The 11,890-nt window shown below is 47.7% G+C and overlaps 1 protein-coding gene across 1 annotated transcript in view; it reads left to right on the top strand.

Annotated features, from left to right (window-relative positions):
• The first annotated feature begins 472 nt into the window (after positions 1 to 472).
• The window catches only part of SYNM (synemin), a 20,686-nt gene continuing 9,268 nt past the window's right edge, over positions 473 to 11,890 (top strand). Inside the window, exons 1-2 of the mRNA XM_021711793.1 lie at positions 473 to 508; positions 2,815 to 2,939. Of these exons, the coding sequence (XP_021567468.1) occupies positions 473 to 508; positions 2,815 to 2,939 (161 nt within the window). The remainder of the gene's footprint in view (positions 509 to 2,814; positions 2,940 to 11,890) is intronic.

The following is an 11,890-nucleotide window of genomic DNA, read 5'->3' on the forward strand; positions in this document are numbered from 1 at the left end:
AGAAATCAAAGGTGACCCCAGGGCTCATGACCCAAGCAACTGGAAGGAGAGGGTGCTCTTTGCTGTAGGGGGTTGGGACAGGAGGGCAGGACTGGTTGGGAGACACAGATTCAGTTCACACGTGTTCAGTGTGAGATGTTGCTTAGATACCCTCCAGGGATTGTAAAATATGACTCAAGTTCGGGGTGCTGGGTGGGTTTGAGCTATAAATTATTGATTAGCATCCAGTCCATGCTTACCACTACTAACACATTTCATTTTTCAATCTAAGTGAAGTTATCGCAATATTTAATTCCCCTCAATTGCTACCTAGATTCTAAGAGACTGAGGTGTTGGCGAGCTTGTCCTGTACTGACTGTGTGACTCGCTCCACACGGGGTAGGTCAAGTTTGGCTAAGAGAAAGTGAATTGTTTTGACACTAAGAGCAGCATGCTTTCCCTGGTGTAGAGCTCGATTTCATCATTAGTTGTGATGCCATCCGAAAGCTCTTTAAATAGCAGCAAAAAGGTGACCTCTTTACCACGCATTTGCAGCATCAAGTGAAGCTGCTCTTCTTGGGTTAGAATTAGCATCCTGTGTCTGGTGCGCCAGTGCCTCTGTCCCGGCCCATAGCTTGAGAGCTTCTGGCAAGGTACAGCCCAAGTCTGATACTTTATTCAACAATAGGATTGGTTATGATTTCTGCAGAAACTGGTGGGAACCAATAAGTCTTATGTTCCTGCTTCCAAAAGTCAACTTATTTTCCTTTGACAGTTTAGGAGGAGGTGACTCACATAGAAATGTGGTTGGAACTATGCTTATTCCAACTTAAACACAGTTTGGTTTTCCTCTTTATATTTTTGGGGTGCAGCACGATTCTGTGTCCTCTGGGAGGAGGGAGGCTCTTCTTGCATATCCCTTGACATGACTGGCAATCTTGACCTGCCCAGGAAGTTTTTGGTTGGAGAATTGAACTCATCTGATATTTTTTTCTAAGCAGTTTAAATGACACTTGAACTTTTTTTTTTTTTAAGGATAAATTATTGGGCTGGGCTTGGTGGCTCAGCCTGTAATCCCAGTACTTTGGGAGACTGAGATGAGTGAATTGCTGAGCCTGTGGGTTTAAGACCAGCTCGGGCAACTTGGCAAGACCTTGTCTCTACAATCAATCAAAAATTTGCCGGACATGGTAGTGTGTGCATGTAGTTTCAGCTACTTGGAAGAGTGAGGCGGAAGGATCCCCAGAGCCCAGCAGGTCGACGCTGGGGTGGACCATGAGCGTGCCACTGCATTCCAGCCTGGGCAATGGAGTGAGACTGCAACTCAAAAAAAAAAAAAAAAAAGATAAATTATCTTCAATTCTCAATTTTTCGTATTTATGTCAAATCTCAGTAGAAAGACACACACACACACACACACACACACACACACACACACACACACACACACACACACCCATTTTATATTATAACCTTGTACCTGAATTTATATTCCCTCTAAAAAAGGGAACATAAGATTTCAACACTAAGACTTAACTATAGATGTGTGACTGTCGTGGCTAAATTCTGACAACTCTGTCACTTAAGACCAGCAAATGCTCTGCTTTGGTCTCTTTATCTGTTGATAATGCCAGCTCTGGGGCATGTTCACATATATTCACCCTAGGACATTAGCCAGTGATTTTTAAATTTACTTCTTTGCATTAAAAGCTGAGTGACTTTTGTTTTTGTAGCCCTTTATATACAAAAAGAGCATAGCAACAATCACTGGCATAGAAATACAACTGCTTTGGGAAGCAGGACTACGTGCTGAACATGTATTTCTAAAAATGACAAATTCAGGGTGAGATCTTAGTTAAGTTTGTTCCTTGGCTTCACAGACATCACATATTTATTGACAACATCTTGCTAGGTGCCTTTGGTGAAGGATTCTGCAGCTGAAAATATATTCCTTCTCCCAAAAGTCTTAGTCTTTGAGTTCTACAAAGATAAATGTTTATAGGTGTAGCTTAGTTAATTATGTTCGGAAATAATACTACTTCCAATTACAAACCAGAAGCTAAAAGTATATGGACTTATTTCAATGTTTAATATTTGCTTGGATAATTATTCCCTGGAGTAACTAACAACTAGGAAGAAAACACAAAATTGTAAGATAGTACAGATGAAGCCTTTGTGTTTATTAATTAAAAGGTATTGTTAAAATGGTCCATGGCAAGGAGGGTCATATTAGCTTGATCGTTTCATTTTAAATTCAATTCAGCAATGGTGTGTTATCTGTGTAGGGTCCAGGGGCCAGGATGTGGAAGGCTGGACTATCTCCCACCAGGGAAGAGAGGCAGGCCAGAAGTTGCTACCCAGGGGAGAGTGGAGCCATGGAAGGGCCTGAGGGTGCTGTGGACAGGTGCCCAGGGAGCGCTTATTAGCTATGCTATGCAAATATAGTCCAAAAAGAATAATTATGTCTGGGTTGGAATTTTTGTCATTTATGCCCTGAATGTATTTCTCCCCAGATGATCTTAAAGTAACTTCTCTAGGTGAAACAAAGAACTCTGTATCAGTTGACCTGCTCATTATTGGGAAAATCACAATTTTGGGGGGATAGCCTAGTTAAATCTGAGTGACTTCTGTTCCCAGTATTGTAAAACTCCTGATTTCTAGACTTAGCTTATTTTCAGAGAGTCTGAACAGAGATACCTATCAGTATTTGAGACCACCCTTGTAAATGACTGCATGTTTATTAAACCTAGGGGCTTTTCATCCCTTTTTATGCCCTGAATTGTGCTACCTTCAGTTTGACCCAGTCTGATCTAAAAGCCCCTCTGTTCTCTTTAGAGAGTGATTGACTGCCTGGAGAATGAGAAGGCGACGCTCACCTTGGCCATGACTGACAGGCTGCGGGACTATCAGGAGCTCCTGCAGGCAAAGACCGGCCTCAGCCTGGAAGTGGCGACCTACCGGTAAGGGTGCTGTGCTGAGTGGGCCTGGACAGTGCTAGGAATGGAGCATCGCCGTAGCCTCTGTGGGGTCGCTGTGACTTTGTGATGAGCACAGAGCAGCACTCAGCATGGCCAGGCAAAGAGTCCAGGGTCAAAAAGAGGAAGAAGAGTGGGGCTCGCTTCAGTCACTGAGCAGGTATCCCCCGGTGATGGAACTCGCTAAACCCTGTACCCTGTTATTTGTCCAGGCACCGTTTAAGAGCTTTACATGTGTCAGCACATTGGACTCCAAGAACTAGAACCATTTACAGTTGAACACGCTTTGCTCAGAGAAGTTACGGAGCTGGAAAGTGGAGGGCCAGGATTCGCACCCGGGAAGTTTGAGTCTATCTGCCTTTGTACTGTTACTTCAAATCCTGGGGCTTTGACGCCACCCTGCATGGCTTTGGCCTTGAAGAACTATGTTTCTGCCAAGAAGTTAGCATGGCACTCCAGGGCAACTGGCTTTGTTTATCATGATGTTGACTTGAATTCAGTGTAACCAACCCAGATGAAAAGGTCACAAAGCCCTCAAAGAGGCTGGATGCTGGGCAGGACAGGGAGTGCAGTTTGGTCCCCCCGGGCATGGCCTGCAGGCCAGCAAGGCAGTGTTCCCCCACCTTGGCATCACCCCTCCTTTCCCCCAGGTGCAAATAGATCTTTGGTTGAGTTAGTGCCCCCATTCCTGGCAGCTCGCATGCCATAGTGGGGCCTAGATCTCAGAGTCTTAGGATGGAAGGAACTTTAGAGATGAAGTTTGGCCATTTGCAGGAATGATAACAGTAGCCAACATGATGGAGCTCTTACTGCCTGCCAGATGTGGTGCTACATGCTTTGCAGCTGTTCTCTGCTCCCAGTCATTCTCTGAGGTGGGCACTACTCCTTTACAGGTGAGAGAGAGAGGCCTGGAGTCAGGGTTGTGGGTTAGTGAGAGGCCGAGCCAGCCAGGTCTGGCTCCAGACCTGTGCCTTACCCTTCAAACCACGTGAAAAGGGTACAGTGCTGCTTCCTTCCCAGGCCTGGTGTGAGCCTACATTGTCGGAGGGTATGTGTGAGCTTGGGAAACTGCCTTGGCAAAAGTGCAGGGCTTGTGGTCAATGCCATGGTCCAGTGGTATCATCTTAACAGTGGGGGGTTCAGCCTGGCGAAGATGTGGAGAAGACCGACTCCCCAGTGAGGGGCAGGGGGATGGAGCCCAGGCCTGGCTCAGTGCTCCTCATGGGCTGCCTCTGCCACCTTCTGAGCAGGATTTTTTGCTCTAAGAATATCAGCGTGGCTCAGGTTGGTTTGATGTCCAATGCAAGACAGGGGTTTTGGCTGGTGTGTGTTTGTAGTCCACATTGCAGCCTCAGACTGACCTATCTGTATCGTCTGGGAGACTTGCATCAGCAGGACTTGTCACAGCCCTTGTTACCATCAGGGAAGAGGGCACAGGTACCTGGCCTGGGCCCGGGAGACTGCTAAGGGGCGAGGCCTGCCCTGGGGCATGGCAGCTCTTGGAGGCATCATAGCTGAATTGAGAGGTGAATCAAAGGATGGTCCTGGGGCCAAGCCAGTGGGGGCTTTTCTGAATCCCCTGTCTGAGAGCCAGGCTGTGGCTGAGTTCTGCAGGGGGTACTGGTGGTGAGGACTCAGGGCTCAGGGAGAGGAGGTCCTGACCTGACCAGCCTGCCTTTCCCAAGGCCCATTCCTGGCATTCTCCTTGGAAACCTCATGGGGTTCTCAGTTGCAAAACTAAGTTGGTAAGGTATGGAAACACATGCTGAGTTAGATGATCTAAGCTTCACTGATAAGGAAACCTTGGAAACAGTCATCATCTGGGAGAAGAAAGCATTCATCGGGATTTTTCATTTGTAAGTGTCAGGTTCTTCCTAGACTGGCTTAAGTTAAAAAAAAAAAAGCATTATTTATATACCTGAAAAAGTCCTGGATACCTGGATGAGGTTGACAGCAATCTGCCCCTGCCTTCTCTGGTCTCTTTCTTCTGGGTTCTTCCCACCCTATGGCTGAATGGGTCCCCCGAGTAGCTCTAGGGTTAGTGCCACTCAGCCTCATCCCTCAGTCAGAATAGGGGGCTTCATCCTGCAATTCCAGCAAAGTCCTGGGCCCAGCTCTCTGGTTCTGTTGGCTCATTGCCATGTCCCTGAGTTCCATCCCTGGCCAAAGGGATGGAATGCTCTAGAGCTGGAGGGTAGTGGTGGTGGGGGGGGATGGTCAGCCACTTGCGAGTCACATGGACCAAGACTGGGGTGGTGGGAGTCACCCCAAATCAGGCACTGTTCTATTGCCCATGCAGGCAGGCCTGGAAAACCGACTTCTGTGTCCGTGGTAGGTAACACCTGATGTCAGATGAGTCTTTTCCCTGCAGAGGCAGTTGGAGTTTTCTGTTTCCTTTTTATCATAGTTCTCTGAGTTGGAATTGAGAGACTTTTATTGTGTGCTTTGTCTCTCTGGGATTGTGACCCTTTTTTTTCCCCCGGCTTTGTCCTGCCCCTGTTCTCCATCCTGAAAAGGCAGAGTGCAGATGTGGCATCTTGTGTGAGTGTCCAGGGCCTATCTTTTTGGAAGGGTCTTCACACCCCACCTGCTGAGCCCTGCCAAGGGCAATTGATCGTGCATATCCTTGCTCCCTGTCAGCAGTCTCTCTGTCAGCAGGGACAGGGCTTATTGCTTCTGTCGGTTGCTGGCATTTCCTTAAGCCAATTATGGATTGACTTGGCTATCTCCTAGGAACTTAGGAGCCATCAGTGCTTGTAGGGGAGCAAGTGATTGATTTCACTATGCCTCTTTCTGCTGTCCCAGTGTGGACGGGGAACACAAGCAACCCTGCGAAGCTGCGGATCGCCGGCCTTGGTGGTTGCAATTGCCGCATGCCCCACCTTCCGGCACTCCGGCCTAGTCTGGGAGATGCCCATAAACCAAGACATACAGACAGTGGAATATGACTCATTTTTTGGTGTAAGGCAAAAACCTAATAACATCTTTTAATCAGCAATGCATGTCTTGAAAGTAAGCGCCTGTCATCCCTGAGGTGACTCTTTTTCAGTAGTCTGTGTGGCTGCTCAAATTCCAAGGACAGGTGTGTAAATCCATATTCATGTGAGTGCACTTTGACTCTTCTGATCCTTATTTTTTCACTAAAGTACCCATTTGATCTTTAGAAACCTTAACTGCTGGTGGTGGCCATTGTCCCCAAGACTGCTTACATCTCACACGGGTTTCACATCTCACATGGAAGGGAAGGGACCATGGCTCTTTAAAGCTTAAAGTACATTTTGCTGGAATTTGTCCACTGTCCCTGAGGCTGACTCTTAAGTGTCCTGAACAGTTCCCAGCCCAGATATTTGGCCCTTCCTGCTAACCTTCATAGGGAAGGTGAAATCTTAGGGTAATCATAAAATAACTGTATATTTATAGTTTACAAATACAGACTTGCAATTTATAAATAAATATATTATTTAAGGAAATAAACATAAGAGAATAAAATTAAAACAAAGCAAACCTCAAAGAGTCCAAGACTGGAGGTTTGCAACAGACCTTACTGCCAGCCAGTTTGTGCCCAGGGAGGATGCTGGCACCTGGCCTAGCAGGTGAGGGCGAGAATGAGACCATGGATCACCAGAAGACAGGCAGAACTGTACCCACCTTTCCTCCTGCTTTGCACATGGTGGTGAGCCTTGGGGCTGGGCTTGGGGCTATGGATACCGAAAGGAGATGTGCCCTGCCTGCAGGGTGGCACCAGGTGGTACTCACTTAAGTCTTTTGTCCCCAGTGTAGCTGTGTGGTGCTGGAGATGCTCATAGCTTGCTGTGTGATCACAAGGTCCCTCCTGGAGTGCTAGCTGATTACACCTGCCTGAGAGGGTTAAAGGGAGTTGCTCGTCTTCCAGCCCTGGAGATTCTGATTAGATTAGTGCTTTGGGACTTGCTTTTAAACCTCCCCAGATAATTGTCAGGTATGGCCAGGGTAGAGAACCATGGTCCAGGGCCTCAGTGCTCACAGAGTGACCCACACTGTAGGGTCCACACCACCAAGTGTTGCAAACGTTGGAAATGCAGAATCTCGGGCCCAACCCTGGACCTACTGGATCAACCTTGGCTTTGACGTGAGATCTTAGGTGAGTCATGTGCACACTACTGTTTGCAGAGTGGCCCAGGTGCACTGAACGTGCTAATCCTGTCTCACAGCAGCCTGGAGAACTGAACTAAGGCTGAATTGATGCAGCAGGAGAGAGGAAGAAGTCGAACCTTACACAGGCTTACATCAGCCCCACATGTCAGTCTCATCTGTGTGCAGTTACATGTGGCCATCCCCCCATGGTTAGACTGGACCTGCCTGAGGTCACAGAATCCTGTGCTGTCACAGGATTAATAAGATGGTGACTTGGATTGGATAGAATTTAAAGGTAATGACTCGGATTGGACAGAACTTGATGCTCTGAATGCCCCAGATGAGCAACATGACTCATTCTTTTAAATCTTATTTTGCAGAATCCTGTCAAAATGAACAGTCTGTGTAGCTCTTCCCAAGGTTCTGTTATGAACATTTTCAAACATAAGAGAAGCTGAAAGAATCGTGAACCTTCCCGTGTCACCATCTAGGTTCTCCAGTGTGCATTTGACTAAATGTGCTTTATCTCATGACTATCTACCTGTCCACTACTATGTCATCATCTGTCTTATTTTTGATACAATCCAAAGTAGCTGCCTATGCCCCTGACCATAATGGATAACAATTTATGACAGCTGTCTTCTGCTTAGTACCTAGCATGTGCTAAGTGCTTGGTAGACAGTATCTTTAGTTTTTATAACTCTGAGGCATATTTTCATGTGATGAAACCCAGGTTTAAGGAGGTTACTAAAAAGGTCACACAGCTAGTAAGTAGAGCTTGAGGTCTGCACATGAGATTTTTAAGCTCAGGCCTTAAGCCAGGGATTTTCCTCCATCTAGCCCTGCTGACCACTGTGGAGTTATATAGAAAGTGCTGGATGTTCCGGGATGCTGTGGGAAGAAGGTGGTGAAGACCCGGTCCCTGTCCTCAGTCATAGGATGATGCAGTGCTAGGTGGAGTGGGAAGCCAAAAAGGGATGCAGGGATGCTTTCTGGAAGGGGCAGTGCTTGGTTCTCATGGGAAGGGAAACCAGGAAATGACCATGTGGAACGGACCAGAAGGAACAGCCTGGGTGAAGACCTGAGGACTGAACTAGTGTGGCATTTGTGACAATGCCAAGCATTTGAGTGTCCCTGGGCAGCTCGGTATTGGGGGCCTGCCATGGAGGGCCACATGTATCATGGATGGACAAGAGCCACACTGGTGAGGCCTTGAGTGTATTGTAAGCAGGAGACTGCAAAGATGTGGTGAGGAACGCAGGCTATAGACAAGGTCTGTGGCCCCAGGGAGCCTCTTCATAGGAGGAAACAAGAAATGTCACAAAAGATGCTCCAGCACATGGCTCCTGGGGACCATAAGGGGGTTATGAGAATCAGAGAAGGCTTCAAGAGGGAGGTGAGGCTGAGGAGGTTCTTGAAAGAAGGAGAATATTTGAGCAGACTCATGGGAGAGGGGGAGGTGGAAGGGAGGGGACAGCATGGGAGGAGAGACATGGGGTGTTTGGGTCACATGGCCAACAAGATGGTAAAATAACAGAGTGTGTCTTTTGAGGAGATACTGCAGATGGCTCATGTCTCCTAACAGGGTCAGGTAAAGGTCGCTCAGAGGTGGGCTGGAGAACTCCGGGCTGAGTAGTGAGGTGTTCAGAGGATGTGGTGTGAACTGGGCCTGCTGGGTGGCAGGGGAGTTGGGGAATTGGAATGGCAGAAGGGAATGCGGAAGAAGCTCAGGGGAAGGGGGCAAGTGTGGATAAGAAAACACGTGGAGGGAGGAGAATGCAGATTGAGTGAGCAGGGGCCTGGAAGGAGGCAGATTACAGGGCCCCGAATGCCAGGTAGCTGCTGTGGGGCTTTCTGTGGCAGGTGGGGACAGTCCAGGACCAGTGCCACGATCGGGAGGCAGCTGCGGGCAGAGGATTGCAGGAGGGCCTGGGGTGCTGGGGTCAAGGGAATGTCTGTGGATGGCTGCAGGGAGGTTTCAGGGGTTTCCTTCAGTCGCTGGAGTCCAGGTGATGAGGACCTGATGGACGCGGCCGTGGCAGCCTCAGCAGAGCCTGACTGGTGTGGGGAGGGAGGAAGGGGTCTGAGGGCCTGAGGTTCCTTGGTAGAATGGATGAGAAGTGTGGGGCTCATCACTTGCTGCTGGCTGGACCATCCAGCACAGAGCCCTCTCCGCAAAGCAGGCATTTATGAGAAAAGTTGATGTCTGAAGTGATGATGGTAGCAGTATCCAGACTCAGCAGTGTCTAGACCCTCTTCCTGCTGATGGGGAGATCTGGTCAGGTGCTGTAGATGGAGACATTGTAGAAACACAGAAAATAAATAGCCCCCCCACCCCACACACACTCAAAGGGAGCCCAGTCATCAGCAATAAGCTATTAGAAAACATAATGGAAAAAAGAGATTCAAAATTAAAGCAACAAATGCAAGGATACCTGGGAATAAACTAAGTGCAGAAACCATAAAACCGCAGGATGAGAAGACAGTGTGTGTGACAGGCCTGTCCTGGGTTTTTGGTCTGGAAGATGCACAATGCAGTCCCTGTCAAAAAGAGTTCAAAAAGAAGCTTTGTTTTTTTATGTTTTGGGGATGAAGGATGTAACAATTATTCTAAATTTCACCTGCATAAATAAAAAGAAAAAAAAGGAAAGCAGGGCCAAAATGATTTTCCAGAAGAAAAATCCTGAAGAAAGTCTTACCTTGCCAGATACGAACATGTAACAGAAACCTATTTCCTGCCTAGGGTCTTTAAGGCATGAGTCCTTTTAATAGGTTAGGTTAGAAACAACAATATCCAAAAATGTTCTTTGTGTGTCTGTGCAGGGGAGGGCATGGGAAACTTTCCGCAGCTGCTTTCTGATCCCAGTGGGCAGAAGAAGAGTGTTTTCACTGAGGAAAATAGGATCTGGTCTCTAGTCTAGATTTCAGCGACTAATGTGGCTGTATAGATGACTTCTAATGTGTATAACCTCATCATTCTAATGCTATTTCTGGTTACTCCATTATTTTTTGGCCACCTGTACCTTTTCATGTGTCTGTTTAAAAGAAAACATTTCTTAAAGTTTTCTCAAGATCTTACAGAAGTACAATTTGTTTTGAAGACTTACAAAAATGTCTTAGCACTGAGACCTACCTGGTTACTAGGTAAAATACTTGAAATGAATAAATCTTTTAGTTTTAAAAATACCTAGTAGAGGGGTCAACCTGTACATTTGGTTGCAGGCCAGATAAACAAATTCACACTCAGTTAACCATAAAATACAGGTGATCAGAACCCCTTCCCCTCTTGGCCCACTTTAGCTGGCTGAAAATCTGTTTACTTTTAGGTTGTAGAAGATGATGATGACGATGATGTGATCATCATGTTTATTGAGCTCTTAGGCTATGGCAAGCATGATTCTGAGAACTTTCCATCTACTTACTTGATTATTTACCATCACAAACCTATGAGTTCTCCTCATCTCAGAAATGGGGAAACTGAGCCCAGCAGGTTTGAGTGACCTGCCCAGGATCACAAAACTAGGGGTGGCGGGCTCAGGGTTTGAATCCAGACATCCTGACTCCAGGTTTGCTCCATTCACCGCTCCCCCACGGTTTCCTGTCTGTGTTTCATGAGTAACATTGTCTCTGTTGATCATATGACTTTCTTTTCAGTCGGCAGTATTGACCTAGTGATGGCTTTGTTGTCTGACCCTTTCTGATTCAGACGGTGATGCTGGTCATGTGAATGGAATTCTGCCTATCTCTTCTCTGCTTCCCTTCCTTCCATTCCATGGTCTTCCCGGTGCCTGACTGGCCCTGGGCCGGCATCGGGGTGACCCCAGCAGTGCCTCTGCCCCCTTGGAGCCTGGCTTCCTTGTGCACAATGAGCAGACTGAGCGAGGAGGTTCTGAGGCTCCTCTCCCAGCTCTGAAGCCTCTCCTTTCTTTCCCCATATTTTTCTACCTGCTTTTAGCCAGGTGGAAGCACTATGTGAACCATCCACAGACCTCAGGACCACAGCAGGCCCCCTGCACAGACATCACTTTGGAAACACCCTCTGACAACCCTAACTCCCTCTCTCGTCCTCATCTTGAGTGCTGTTAAGTGCTGCCACGTTGTGCCTACGGTGCTCAACAGCAGTGGATGTGCCCCAAAACTCCATTAGGATAATCTGTTCCAGACAGAGGGTCCTGCCCCTGGGCCTGGTTAGGACTCCGGGTGGCCCATTAGGGCCTGGAACCTGGCCAGAGGCCACATCATAGCAACTTCCACGCTCTGGGTGTGTGATGGGCCCTTAATGAGGCAGGGACTTGGGTTTCCGCGCATGTTTGCTTATTCTGCTACGGGGCTGCCAACCTGCCGAGCCAGGGGAAATGCTCACGAATAGCCGTGAGTCAGGGGACTGGCATTTCTCAAGGCTCCGTGGCTTAGAGACAGGTTTCCTCCACCACTCCCAAAATAACCAGGTTTGATTGCAGCCTCAGAAAATGCTCTGCCTGTTTCTTAAAGTTGTATAAATCTGTTCCTTAAAAATATCCCTTGAAGAACTCTGGAGGAAATTGTATGTGTCCAGTCTTATCAGTGGTTTTGCTAATGCCTTGGTCGTGTTGTCTTGGGTGCTGTGTGGAAGGTCGCGGGGGGCTGTGTCTGTCACTGAGCCATGGGTATCACCCAAGGCATGAACTTCATGACCAGTGCCTGCTGAGCACTCATGGGTAAAGAAGGTGGCATGTGCCCCTGCCATCCGAGGTCCAGCCATTGAGAGGGGCACACAGATGAGGGACCAAGGTCTTTCTCCAGTAGGAACTTCATACTCTTTTTTTTTTTTTTTTGAGTTGGAG

This window comes from Carlito syrichta, unplaced genomic scaffold (assembly GCF_000164805.1).
Source record: "Carlito syrichta isolate Samal-C Ts95f unplaced genomic scaffold, Tarsius_syrichta-2.0.1 Scaffold302587, whole genome shotgun sequence".
Lineage (NCBI taxonomy): Eukaryota > Metazoa > Chordata > Mammalia > Primates > Tarsiidae > Carlito > Carlito syrichta.